The sequence below is a fragment of the Chiroxiphia lanceolata genome, chromosome 8 (genome assembly GCF_009829145.1).
Source record: "Chiroxiphia lanceolata isolate bChiLan1 chromosome 8, bChiLan1.pri, whole genome shotgun sequence".
Classification (NCBI taxonomy): domain Eukaryota; kingdom Metazoa; phylum Chordata; class Aves; order Passeriformes; family Pipridae; genus Chiroxiphia; species Chiroxiphia lanceolata.
Window position 1 is genome coordinate 25,321,827 of NC_045644.1, and position 14,499 is coordinate 25,336,325.

The following is a 14,499-nucleotide window of genomic DNA, read 5'->3' on the forward strand; positions in this document are numbered from 1 at the left end:
TCGATTTTAGAGAGTTCTGCACTTCTCTCTTTTAAACAAGCAAGCCTAAAATTACATCTAGAGCTCTTCTACGCTAAACCGCCGTGGCAGCTTGGGTTTTGAGTAGTCTTCTGGTTCTCACCTACTTGTGCAATCTGTTGATTTGTGTTCGGTTCATAACACCTCAGGAAGGTACTTAGTTAAAAATTAAACATGAAGCATTTTCTTGTTCTGAGGGTTTTGTAAAGGATCCTTTAAAGAAGAAAAAACCCCAAGCACTTCCACTTGAGAACATTTCCTTCAACTGCAGGATTTTTAAATTAGTCTGCACTTTGTTCCAGTCGAACTCCTGACTGTGTCATCGTACCTGGCTGACTTTTTACTGGTACCACTTCTGATGCTGGAATTAAATAGGCAGCTTTGAGGCTCAGTCAGGTGTTGCTGGAGGCTTCAGTGGGGTGTCTTGGCTGGGTGCACTCATGGGAGCCAGGTTTCACCCACAGTCACTTTCTGGGGCTCTGCTTACTTGCAGGGTAGATGGTTTCTGTAAGAGGACCTGGTCTTTTCTGAGTGTGGGTGCATACGGGAGAGGCCGTGTTTTCAGGGATAATGACCCCTTTCATGTCTTCAGAAGGAGTTGCAAGCTTTTCTTCCCTCTAAGAAATCTCTGCATCTTTATAGTTCATAAGCGTGATTTTCCTATAAGCATGGAATTACCCTCATTGACTACAAGATTAGGCACATAATGGAGATTCACATTTAGGGGTTGTGCTGGGTCAAATATAGATTTAAGTGCCTAACTTTGTATCCATGCATCATTCTCCTGTTTATCTATTCAAGACTGGTAGCTCATAGTAGTTTTGGAAATTAATTCCTGCACATGGGTTTCTCTCCAATTAATCTTTTGCAAAAAAACCAGCTAAACGGAAAAGAGTTCTTTTCTCCCCTCTGTAAATGATGTCTTCTCTATGTTTTTGTTATGTTTCTATTAGTGTGAAATGAATTCTTCTGCATCTTTTTTCAGCAGTCCCATGTCCTTGCACCTCATCCATTCTTTGTGTCTATGCTGCTCAGTTCAGACAAGTTCTCTCATGTCTCCTGGGCTGTGCAGAATGTTTGTAACTTGTGTAAAAACTTTGTAATGGTAGTGTAGGGCAATTACAGACTCAGTTTGATAGGATAATAATGTGAGGGGTGGTTCGTGGACAAGCTTTTCACTCCTGGGGTTTGTCTGTTCAGACTGTGACTCCTCTTTCAGTGGCTCTCACCTTGCACTCGTACTGATCCTTCAGATGTGTGCTCACTGTCTTTTGTTCTGTTTGCACAGCACTGCTTTCATCCTGGTGTGAGGAACTGGGACGGCTCTTGCTGCTTCGCCACCAGAAAAGCCGGCAGAACGATCCTCCAGGGAAGCTACCCATGCAACCCCCCATGAACTCTATGAGCTCCATGAAACCCACCCTCTCTCATAGGTGAGTCTGGGCCCAGTCCACAGCAGTTTGTACAGATGCATGACATGACAGGTCTGTTAATTGAAATGTTTGTTAACATTGACAGAGTTAGCTACGCTGCTTCATGCACTGCTCAGCGCTACAGACAACAGGGTATCTGTAATTACAGCAAGTACTAAATAAACTCAGGTTTTGTCTTTGCTGTTGCCCAGTGCATAGTGAAGTAACATGTCCATCTCCAGATTTGGGCTCAGCTCAAGTGGGCTTTCAAACTTCAAGTTGTGCCCTAGAGATAAATTTCTACGTCATGTCTCTCATCAGACACTTGCTTGATGTTTATTTATGTACAACTGGCTTTTCTTGATTGTTGAAGACATTTCAGTGATGTTTCGTGTTTTAATCATCGTTGGAAATGTATTGCATACAAAGCAGGTGTACAGTGGGTGTAGCCATAGATCAGAGAATGTCCTTTATAATCTTATATCAGGTGAGGATCACAAAGCACTTGTATTGATTTAGAGAAAATGTGAACATTAAAGGACAGTATAAGAAGCTGAAGATGCAAAGCCTTTGATTGCCAAATTAGGTGGAGGAGCACTATTTGTATTTCTTGTCTCCACAGCCTAGGTCAGGGCAAAAGCTGGAGATTAAGTGTAGACAGGGATAAGCATTCATTTCATGCTTTATGTTTCTGGGAGTTTTGTCCAAAGCTGCTTTTCCCTCAGCATCACGTTAAAGAAACCAGAAATAGTATAAATTTGGTTTAGTGTAGAGTATTTTTGTTAGTAAACGATGATAAGAGTGTGGATGAGACTAAATTCCTTGTACCTAGATTCCATGGTAGCATAAATAACTTGAACTTTTGTGTTGAAGTGGAGCTTAGGGACATCTTTGTAGCTGTGCATTTGCATGTGTGAATTTATCGGAAAACCACTTTTGGTTTTGGGGTTGGATTCTTTTTCATTACTTTTGTTGCATTTATTGGAAAACCATGCTATCTCTATGCCTTTTGTTTTAGCCGTTGAGAACAGAGTCTTTTTTTTGTAGTGTAATTAATATAAAATCACTGACTTTTCAGAGTACCTGGATTGCTTCTTTTTTCAGTTGCTTATGAAATGACCGACTGTAAACACACTTAACAAAAACAAACAGAAAACACAATGTTTTAAAATAACACTTGGGAGAAGCTTGTCAGAAGACAAAGTGAAATGAGTGGTCAGTCTGCAGAGAAAGTGTGGTTCAGTGTATATGTTCTCTTGGGTGTAGTTTTGAGTTGCCTGATTCTCATTTGGCCTCTGTTCCCCTAAAGTAAGACCATCTCACAGTGGCTGTGTGCTACATTACTAGATAAAATAGACACAACTCACTTCTTTCATGGCAGTTTTTCACTGAAACTGTCACATGCAAAAAAATAACTACTTTCTTCTGCTAAACCTAAATACCAGCATTCCCGGCAATACCATGTTGCCCAATATTCTGCCTCGTGGTAGAACATCCTGCCCAGTATCAAGCAGTTCCTGCAAATTTTTCTTGAGTATTGACCTTGAAATCCTTTACTGGGGAAGACACTGGGAATAATTTCTAAATTACTACTCTTTACTTATGAGATGCCCCTCTAAAAAACAGAATTTCTTTGGCATAACTTCTTATCTACAATGGCTGAGCAGCCTCTTAGGGATTTGGAATACCTGCATCACTGTTTTAGTGTGTGCTGTTGTCTTGTCTGTAATTTAGCCATAACCATGACTGCCATATCTCTCAGGTGGTACGTTAGAATGAGACATCCTGTGACTCTCCAACTTCTTTTTCCTCCTGGAACTGCTTATTTTCCTGGATGTTTTATAATCAGTCTAAAAGACAGTAAGTGAAGTATGCGGTGAAGAAGAATTGAGTTTTCTATTTGTTTTAATTAAACAAAAGATGAAAAGCCATTAAGTGCAATCCCAGTGATGAAGCTGTTGATGAAGCACCATTTGCATTTGCATTAGATTACATTTCGGTCAAAAGCTTAGTATTAAAAAGTTCACAGTATCTTATCTCTAATTCACAAGGCTTTTCTGTTAATTCAGACCAAAAAAAAGTATGCTTCAGATTTCCTACAAAAAATGAATGTAGCCAGCTACTTCAAGTTTTGTAAAAGAACTAGATATTAAAGTAGAACAATCAAGAGCATATTCAAGAACGTTACTTAACAGAGGCCGCATAGGATATATGTTAGCTGCTGAATATCACTAAACACAAATAAATCCTTCCCCTGTCATCAGACAGTCTTGAGTACTTCACACAGAGATTTTTCTGCTCTTTTACTAGCAACAAAATTGCCCAGAATTCTAGTCAGGGACTAGAATCCTGATGTACCTGGCACTACAGAAACACAGTGCTTTGTCCTGTAGTTGAAACAGGGCTCGACTATTTAAAATAAATTCTCACTCAATAATGTATCACAAGAATCTAAATCTGAGGATTCATATTTAATAAACTATGGGCACTTAAACTATTGAGAATTCAAGTCTGGCCTATTTTTAAGGACAATCTTTGATTTTTAGAAAGTTAATTGAATTATGAGAAAAATCTGAAATAGACTGATTAGGGAGTGCTTTGATAGTGTTACTAATGGTCAAATGCACTTACAGAGAGCAGAATAGAAGCCATACAAGGATGTGCACACATGCAACAAATGCTTTCAGAGTAGAGACTGTATTGTGCTAATTTCTTTCTAAATTTAGTTTTTCATTAACAGAATGATCAAGTCTTGCATATAGGAAAAAAAATCAGCTAAATACCTGCTGGTTTATGTAGGGCAGTTGGTTGGACTGCAAACCCCTGCGTTTTATGAACAGAATGAGCACTGGATTCTCAAAAAGAACCCCCCCAATCTTAGGAGTTTTTTAAAGTCAGTGCAGTGTATTAGTTAGCTCAAACTTGAATGTGAGATTTTTATTTACTGATTTGTATGGGTAAACTTCACTCCTGCATTGAAAGATCGTGTAAGACCTATCTCCTTAATCTTGTATAACTTCTAATTAAAGTCCGACTTAATGAATTTATGGGGAACTTAAGGAGAGCCATTAGTCTTGGGGCTAGCCCTACTGCACAAGAGTGAAATTTCATGCTTTCTAGCTTGCAGGGAGTAATGCATTTTCTTTTTTTGTAGTTTTCCAATCTGACATAATGTCTGTAATAAGAGATACTACTCAGGCTGGCTGATTTTTTACTTTTCAATGAATTTAAGGTCTTTGGCAAATGTCGTAATGTAAGTACAAATTATTGTCATTACACACCTCCCTTTGCTTTGATGAAGTTCCTACTTAACATTTTATTGCATTAAGTTGTGGCCCTTTACATGTGGATCAAATTCAGTCTTGGTTGAAAGAGTTACAGTTTCAATCAATCCCAGTGGGAATTGCACCCTAGTTCATTTTCAGGTCCATCTGACCCAGGCAAGCCCTAGGGCCTTTCTCATTCCTTGCACAGCTTGTAGTAAAGCTTACTTTGTCAACAAAACCACCTGGAAAGAGACAGCTGTTATTTGCAGTTTGGTATGTTGTCATGAGCATCTGTAGGGTTCTTACTGTCTTCACTCTTCCTCCAAATTTCAGTCTTCTGTACTAATTGCCAGCTGTCATGCAATTAGTGACCAAAGGGTGGTAATGTCTGTATAGGGCAATCAAGATTGATGAAAAATACTAAGATAAAATTATTTTTATCACAAATTACTTAGTGCCAGAGGTTTAGAGAAAATTGAACAGTAGATCAAATTAAGTAGTAATTCAATATTATGGTAGGTGCTTTATTTATTATCATTGCTGTTTCATGTTCAGGCAATCGTCATAAATACCTTTTATTGGCTAGACCTGCTTCACAAAGGTGCTTGGTTTTAGTGTTTTGTCCCTTTTTTCTTCCAATTTAAACTTTGCTAAGAGCTGAACTTTCAAACATTGGTAGGAGCTCTTGAAAAAGAATGGTAATTCTCTGTCTGAATTTTTACTGGGTGGTTGAGACTGGCTCTTGCATTGTTAAGAACCAGAAGTGAACTGGTTATGACATACCAGTAGAAACAATGTCAGAATTTCTGTAAAGGCTGTTGCCTTTTCAGTTTTGCCCTCATAGGTGGTTTTGACCGACAGTGATAGTCACTTTAAAAATGTCTGGATGAGAAAAATGGTTAAAGTGAAAGGTTGGGTGGAGCATATACAGACTTATGTGAAAACAAGTATCGTGTGCATGTTTTATACATCGATTTGAAGTAGGGGTTGCTTCATTATGTCGTGGCTGTGGCATACAGGGACAATCTTTGCAAAAGAATTCATAACTCCTTAGGTGAAAGATAGGATTGTTTCTCTTTGTGAAGTTGTGAACTAAATATAATTAGGGACTGAACAGATGTTAAATCCTAATATAAGAGAATATACCCAGTAAAGGAACCTGTTTTACTTCTGTTTCTGCAAGAGAAGCTTCACTGTTTTGTCTGTCTTCCTTTCTGTCCTTCAATGTTAAAATTCACCATCAGAAAAAAATAAGGGAAAAGTTCAGAAACAAGAAATTTTTTCCTCTACATGTTGTATATACTAGAAAAAGTTTTACGGTTTTGGTTTGCGATTTACTTTAATTAAAAAGTGTAAGCTGATATTTTTATAAATCCTGACAAAAACTAGGCAAATATTATTAAGGTATGTCTGCTGACTGAGGCAAAATCTGATCTTTTCAGGCTTCATGGTGTCTATGTTAGTTTTTAAAATATGGTAACTAACAGCTTTGAACAGACAGGTATCGTTTCCATGTTTGGGCCATATTGAACATCCAGTTCCTGAAAATGTCTGGTTGGTTGTGATTTACTGTGTAGTAATAATCACAACAGTATCATGCTCTTTTGCATGAGGTCTGCTTAAAAGCACATGATTTGTGCTTAGTCTACATGATTATCCTCTTTGACTGTATTGGGAAGGTTCCCTCTGTCACTTGTTCTCAAGGAAACCAACTCATTTGTGTGGCACTGGAGTTAAAAATCATTCAGCTCTGGCAGCACCCCTGGTTTTTAACCGTTTTGGCTGTCAGCATGATAACTGCATGGTGACACTGAAAGCTATATTTTGCCTATCTCTTTGTTGCAAAACTCATTAAAATCATTGGGAGTCTTAACTCGATTGAATACCTTTGGATAGGGAGCATCAGAACTAGGTCAGTGCCCTTCAACCTCTGCAGCATCAGGTCCACGTGTGAGGTTTAGCAGTCCTTTCCACTCACAGAAGGGCTGGGGGAGGGACAGCCCGTGGTTCAGCACAGGGTGAGTTCAGTGTGAGTAGCTGTTTTCTGGGTACCCACGCTGTTAGCATCGCACTCCAGCCTGCCTGCCAGGAGGTGACATGGCTTCTAAGCAGGGAGGGAGTTTACAGTCTGGCAACGTTTTCAGTGGAGTGAAAAAAAATTGTTATTGACGCAAATACCTTGTCTTTTTAAAAGATTTTTGATTTTTTTTTGATAATTTGGCAACAGGAACATAGATGTGTATTTTGTCTAAAACCTGTAATTTTTTTTGATGATTTTTCTTTACGTGTATGTTATTCATTCACTTAGATGAAAATGTCACCCTCCACAGGATTTCTCTATAAATAGATTAGAAAAGGCATGAATTCCCTATACTCAATTTTGTCAATTTTTATATTTCTTACGTTCCCGTGCATCTGGGTTCTCACGTCCCTCAGAATCTCAGTGGGAAGAAAAGGAAATAGTTATTACTATTTGCAGTGACGGAGGGCTTTTCTAATGGTTTCCCTAAAATAAAATGGGTTAGCGATTCGTGCTAAGACACTCCTGACTGGTTTTCGCTGCAGATGACAACAAAGCCTGCTCCAGAGACAGAGCACATCAGCAACCTGGGCAGATGGGTCGGTGACATTAATTAGATACTGGTAGTGCCTTTAGCAGGAATCGGTGGTTTCTTCCCATGAAAGGGCTGTTCCAGGGATGAGAAACAGCGCACCAGCCGGTGCACCTTCTTGAATGTCCTCATCTCCACCGAGCTGGGAATGCGCGGAAGGTACCACAGCCTGTTCGTGCTCTCGGTCCCCACTTACCGCGTCAGGGGAGATGCGATGTGACGGTTTGTTTGCCCGTGTCACTGTGTCACCGACAGCATTTCCAACCCGCTCTGACAGCCAGAGTGCGGAGACGGCTCGGGGAGACGTGTCTCAGACCTGCCCTGTGTGTGCGGAGCGCGGCAGTCCCGCACCGCCCGGGTCCCTGCCCTGCCCTGCCCGGCCCCGCTCCGTGGGCTCGGGGCTGCCCGGCCGCCCCCCGGCACCGACACCGGCCCGGCGCCCTCGGCCCCGCCGGGCGCTGCGGGAGCCGCTGCCCTCGGCCCGGCCGCTGCCCCGGCAGGGCTGTCCCCGCTCCCCTGTGCCCGGCCAGCCCCGCAGCCCCCAGCCCGGCTCGCTCCCCGTGAGCTGCGGCGGTGCTGTGCTGCCCCCTCCTCCCTCTCTCCCTCCCTTCCCGCCGTGCCTCTCGAAGAAAGCGGGTTTTTTTCTGTTGTCGGGGAGCGTAAATCAGCTTCATCTAAAATCTCGGAAGTGCAAGTCCATCACATCTTCCTCCGAGCCGCCTGCTACACCTTGCGTGAGTCAGACTGCAGAGCTCCCGGTGCCCTTCTCGCTGTGCGGGGCTGCTCGTGTTTCCCCCTGTCTCAGAGGCAAAAGCAGAAGTGGAATCTGCTCACGCTCTCAGCGGTTCCTTCCCCGGTTGTTGTAGCAGTCGCTGACCTCCAGGCACTATGAATAAACAGCAAAGCTGGGAACAAAAGGAGTCTTCTGGCTGCCATTATCTCACATTAACATAGCAGACGCGCTGCGGTGTGAACAATGCGAGTCTCATTCGCCGATAATCAGCGAGTACCCAGGCATTTGGATTACCAAGGCAACGGGCAATGGTAGAATACTGGGTGGGTGTGTTTTTTATTGTAAAGGAGCAGTCGGATATGGAAACCCAGGTACATTGATAAAGCAGAGCAGAAGGAATGCCTGGTGGCAGGGGGGGGACTAAGGGCTCGGGTTTGCATTCCGACACACGTGAGATAAATAAGACATGGATGAAGCAGGTCTGTGCTGTGAGATGCAATAAAGATTAAACTGCATTTGTCAAGCTGAAAACGATAAAAGATAATTTCAGCATTTTGAAAAAGGTAACAGGTGGCATGTTAATAACAGGGCTGTTACCGCTGGATTTTGTAACTGTAATCTGGGCTGTAGTAATGCATTGCATGGTCTACTTGTGTGACAATAGAACTGGGTGTGATGCTTTAATCTTTTTTCCTTTGATCAGATGGATGCTGTAGTCCCCATGTCAGACAGTGTAACCCCTTCTGCTTCTTCTGAGGCAGCAGTGGGTCTCAGTAGCATTTGTGTTTCTTACCTGCATAGCTGTGATCATTTATTCCACATGTGCAGAAATAAGTTGTGTTATCTCTGTATCTTTGCGTGCGCACACACGTGTGCGTGGACATATATGAAATCTGTAGTGCAGCAGGACTGTGTGTGCATGCAGGGGTGATGTGGGTGTTTGCAGGTTCAAAAACTTATGAATTAATCTAATTATTTGGCCTGATGCATTTTTCTAATTTTGGGAGTTTAATTCAGATGCAATAACACTTGCTAAGCAGCGTGATACTTGCAGGCATGGCTCTAACTGATGACACCGTCTGTAGAGTAAGGCGCCAAGAAGCACAGCAGCAAGTGTGTCACAGACTGATCTGTAGCAACCCAATGTGAAATGGAAGGCAGTGTTCCCGCCTTGTGCAGTCATAAGTCATCCAGGCCTCACAGGCCTTGTCAGAACTATAAAGAAAAAGTTAAGGGCTTTCAGCTTCCAGAAGCACTTTGTATCACCTGCTGAACTGCCAGCTCGATTTTGGCGTCTCAGTGTCCATGCTAGCGGCTGTATTGTGCATATGTGTGTGGCTGCATGAATGGTTATTATAGATGTGTGTGTGTGGATATTTAAAAGAGCAGAGGCAGGGGGTGATAGCCACCTGCTAGCTGCAGGTGCCATCCAAACTACTGAGCTGATAAATGGCTTGCTGCTTTTACCTTTTGACTGCTTCACCTGCATCTGCTCACCTAGATGGTTTCAGAATGGTTCTGTGTTCTCACACAGTTTGTCATAAAACAGCATCCTTCTTTTTACAGTGAATTATGAAATTTCTAACCACTTTACAGTCTTCCTCTTCATGGTACAGGCAGCATCCAGTACTGAAACAGCACTTGAGGTAATTCTTTCTTGATAGGTAAGGAGTAGATATGGATCTTCTGTGCATTTAGAGTTGGGAGAATCAAAGCTTTCCAAAGGTTTAGAGAAACGTATTCATCTAGTTGTGAAGAGTGGAGGGAAGCAACAGACTTGAGAATTGTGATGGGATATATTTTGAAACTGTATTTCTCTGGAAGATCTGAATACTTGTAGTCATGCCATTAAGAAGTGAGGGAAATAAAGTCTTGCAGAATGCTTCCAAATTGGCTTTTCACTTTAACATTACACAAAAACACCAGTGATTTGGATGGGATTGCGTTTTAGGGGGTTTTTTAGTGAAATGTGGGATGGAGTCTTAATTTATACCAATACAATTTAAACTTCTTCAAATAATAATGCTCTGTAGGGGAATATATTTCAGGAAGGTATGAATCACATAGATAGCATCAGTCAAAAGTGAATTCCTGCAAGCCATCCAAAGTCAGTACTACTATACAGACTGACTACACCACCCTCTTGTTTTCCTCATCTTGAATGTAAACAGCTTAGGATTACCTGTACACAGCATTGGCTTTTAGTTTGTTTCATGTCAGTGTGTGATGTACAGAGGTACTTATTGTTTGTTTCCTTTACAGTATATCCTCATGTTTCCTTGCTGACTGAAAGTGGTCTTCATGTCCTTTCTACATGGAGGTCTCCTTGCTCTGCCCATGAATAGCTTAGAGCGGTTTACACAGTCTGCGAAAAACATGGCACAGGTCGAGGGACAACTTGGTCAAATTTTATAGGTTTTTTTTAATAGTAATGTCTTTAATAGTAGTCTGTCAACTAGACTAAAAACTAATTTTTGGTGTTCAAGTTCAAATGCTTTGGTCAAACACTGTAGGTGTATGAAGATGGTGCATGGATCTCAGATGGGGAGGTGTTGGTTTTACTCCCTTGAATAAAAAACCTCAATGAATAATGAGAAGTTGGTTGTTTCCCTTTAAATTTTTGGTTTTTTTAAAAAGTAAACAAAAGCAGATCTCCAAAATGTTTTTGATTGCCAGTAAGCAGAAATGAACTTTGGTTTCCATTGTCACAGTGGGTTTTTTTCAAATTAGTAATCAAGGCCAAGGATATTTTCAGTGGACCTTTGACAGAAAAGAAAAAAAAATCCATTTGATCTGTTATTTATGAATATGTTGGTGGGGGTTCCTAGCTTATCAAATTGTTAGGTTTGCATGGTGCAGTGCAAATACTGAATTTTAACTGCCTTTTTGGTGTCAAACACTACATTGCTCCAGAAAGGACCTAAGCTAGTTTTTTTCCTGTTTTTTTTTCCAATTTCTAATGTTAGGTTCATGATGGTGCCCTAATCAAGAAGGATTGCAAACTGAATCCATATTTGCAATTAGAGATATGTGAGTGGTGTTCACTCAAGAAATCCAAGTGAAACAAAAACTAAACCTGAGTGAAAGAAGCTAAGCTGCCTAACTTGTGAGACAGTATGGGTGTGAAACACATGTATTGGTGCTGCAGTTACCCAGGGCTTTATTGCCTGTTCTGGCTGTGGGATTTGTGATATTTTTCTGCTGCAGATGCATGAGGTTTTAGGGGGAAAAGAGGGGAGCAAGGAGCCCTGTTTGCAAACAGTTATGGTTTCGTTTGTATTAAAGTAGTGTCACCTAGAGGCTCCAACCAAGAATACAGCCAAGGGGTGCTGAGCACCCTGAGCTCCCAGGCACCCAGAGGCAGAGCGAGGTGCAGACACAGAGAGATGCCGTCGGGCAGGAACAGATCAGGAGCTCCAGTTTTGGGCTGTATTTTGACTGTTCTGATTTTTGGCCATGTGTAATTGCAAAGGGGTGTTTGGCCTGTGTAGATCTTTGACGCCTCGCTCCTTGTCATGAGGTGCTCTCCTGTCTAGGTGTCCATGGGTGACAAAAGGAGACATGGGAGAAATGACAGTCAGTGTTACACTGGCAATTACCTGCCCATCTTGGCGTCAGCTGAGGAAGTTATGATGGAGTCAGTAGATTTAAGGGATTGTGTGAACTCTGTGTGTGTCAGCTACCCATCGGGTGGGATGACTGTGCTTCAGAAACATTAAAGACCCTGACAAAACTGTAAAGCTGGCTTGAGGGTAAGCAACAGAAACTAGCCACTGAAAGCCCAGTTGCGGGAAACTTGATACCAGTGCTTGGAGTGAAAAGGTTTTTTAAGCAAGTCAACATCTGGTGCTTTTCTGCAGTAGTTCACAGATTTTTAGTGTTTAAAACAGAGATAGATGCTTTATAAAGGTAGTGTTTTAGACACCTGGCCTTCCCAACAAGTGATGTGGAAAATGACTAGGAAATTATAATTCCATTTTTCACCCTCCTCCACAACATGTAAAGTATCAATGCTCTAGGGATGCGTACTTCACTAAACCATCTCCTTCCTAAGCAATGAGGACATGTAAACAGAGTAGCAGATACATGTAAAACTGCTTTAATGACAGCATAAACGTATTTAAAATACAGCAAATAATACCACAAATTATGTATAAACTACAGTAATTCATCAGTATTAATTTACTCTACGGAGGTCACTTGTTATTAAGCAACTTTTATTGGAATTAACTGTCGATCTATCTGACATGAAGTAAGTATTCCTAAGAGGCTGGGTGTCTGCCTGGTTCTGTTTCCCTAGTACTGGGCTTAAGAGAAGCCGTTTAGACCTAACTATCAAGGTACCTCTCCAGCATGAGCGTTGTATTACTGGTGGTTTCAGTACATTTGCCAGTAGCTAAGAAATCTTTGCTCATTGCTTGATTGCAGTATTGCTACATCATAGTTGGAGAAGTAATTTCCCTCCATCTCTTCTTCTTTGCTCTATGGCTTCCTCTGTTGTTTGGCCTTTAATGCTGACCAGTAGTATGTATAGGTTCATTAGCACTATTATAAATTTAGTCAGTACTCTTTTAGTGGACTCCAGCTGAGCCTAAACTGACTCACTGCCCTCCAGGGTGCAGTGAGAGACTTAATTACCCTTGTACCGTTCAACAGGAACAATGTCATGGGCAGCATTTCGCTTTGGCTGAAGAGGTTGAAGCTTCTTTCTCTATTGGCTGCCATTTTCAAGTTTAAAGAAAGGGATTTCAGGATAATTCACAGCTCTGTATAATAACAGTGGAAAGCCACTGCTCGTTTGCAAATGAGAATTGGATTGGTCACGTTTCATTACGGTACTTACACGGATTTTCCTTTGATGGTGGGAGTATTCCTTTGGGTTGTTTTAAGCACAGAAACACAAGTTGAAAGAGGGAAGTGGAGGGACAAGTAATCCTCTAGTTGAGTGGCACATGTTTTAGCACTTCCTACTGCTTGAAACCAAAGAAGCCTTCACGTGATGGAGGAAGGGTAGGTATTGTATCCAGTATGGCAGAAGTCATCCTGAGACACTCATGTAATTGGTGATGGGCCAGAGTATCATCCTGGGGAATGCAAACCATGAGATTTCCGTGTATTTCTCAGCTAAGGTGAAGTTTAAAGGATGAGGTCTAGGGCAGTAACTGTAGATGAGGGTATGTAAATTTGTGTTCTGCAAGGCACATCTATCACTATTTCAGTGTTGCTATAATTTCTGATATTAGTAGTGTCTGCGATTTAAAGCTAAGTCCTGTGTTGGATAATGTGGGAGTCATGTTATTCAATGAGCACAGTGAATATTTCTCAACGAATCTGTACCTGGTGTCTTTTTCTGGCTTTTATATGTTGTGCTGGAGGCTTTCATCATATATCAACCATATGGTTTCTCAAGTTGTCATCCATTTTAACTGTATTAGAGTAAAACTGAGTGATTTATTCTGTATTTATAATTAGGATGAAGTGATTGTATAGTCTTTGAGAAAGCAGTGTAGCCTTCTATTGAACAAATGCTCTGACTCTACCACTGGAAGCTATGGATGAATGATATATGAAATTTCTTCTACCTACTGTAAAGGAGAGAAACATGCTTTGGAGGCAAAGAAAGTGAAGTAATAGTTATGACTTGTTAACAGCAGACTAAAGCATGGCTAGCTCAAAGTTTGAGTATGTTTACAAACTGTGTATTTGCATTTAGAAGAATCTTCAATGACTGACTCACTGGTTTGATTCCTGTCTATCATTACCCTTCTTATTTATTCATACACTTGCAAAATATTTGCCTTGTTCCTCGGGTTTTATTACCTGTCCACAGTACATCATTGGGGAATAGAGAGGAATGTCTGCAGTGAGTCCTTTCACTGCTTATGTCATGGAGAGAGCTTCTTTGTAGTCATTCAAGTATACAAACGCTCAGTTGTGCCATAAATATCCAAACAAATCACAGAGCAGACATCATCAGAAACAGTCAGAGAAGGAAGTAAAGTAGGAGGCATCATTCAGAGCAGGATAAAAGAGGAAGGCTTAATAGCAGTCACAAATTCTGGGTTAGTCATCATTTGTCTCCATGCTGGTGGAGGGGACTTGCTGAAGCATTGCGTCACTTGCAAATATTAGTCACTGAAGCCATTGTCTGAGCCTCTGAATGAGAGGGGCAAGATTTTCAACTTTCTAAGAGAAAATATTTTAAAGAAACATGGGCTACTAGGACTTAGTGGTTGCAAGGTGTTCGATATCCCCTTATTCACACACTGGTTTATATGGATACTGTCAATGTAAACATTAGATGTCAGGCATCTTACAGAGAATTACTGTTTTCCATTAGTTTTCTCTAATTATTTGTTAGGGGAAATTATTGTTATCCCTAATTTAATTTTTCGTGTGATATTATTGCTTAATTGAATTAGGGTATTTTGAAACAAATAGGTCAGTTCAAATGCACA

The 14,499-nt window shown here is 41.1% G+C and overlaps 1 protein-coding gene across 7 annotated transcripts in view; it reads left to right on the forward strand.

The window, feature by feature from the left end:
- ZMIZ1 (zinc finger MIZ-type containing 1) overlaps window positions 1–14,499 on the forward strand; it is a 348,375-nt gene that overhangs the window by 295,272 nt on the left and 38,604 nt on the right. For 6 of the 7 annotated variants that reach the window (XM_032695347.1, XM_032695349.1, XM_032695346.1 and 3 more), the window contains one exon: window positions 1,307–1,451. In XM_032695347.1, the coding sequence (XP_032551238.1) occupies window positions 1,307–1,451 (145 nt within the window). Of the gene's footprint in view, window positions 1–1,306; window positions 1,452–7,976; window positions 8,365–14,499 lie in introns of those variants that run through there. The other variant, XM_032695352.1, reaches the window with a different exon arrangement.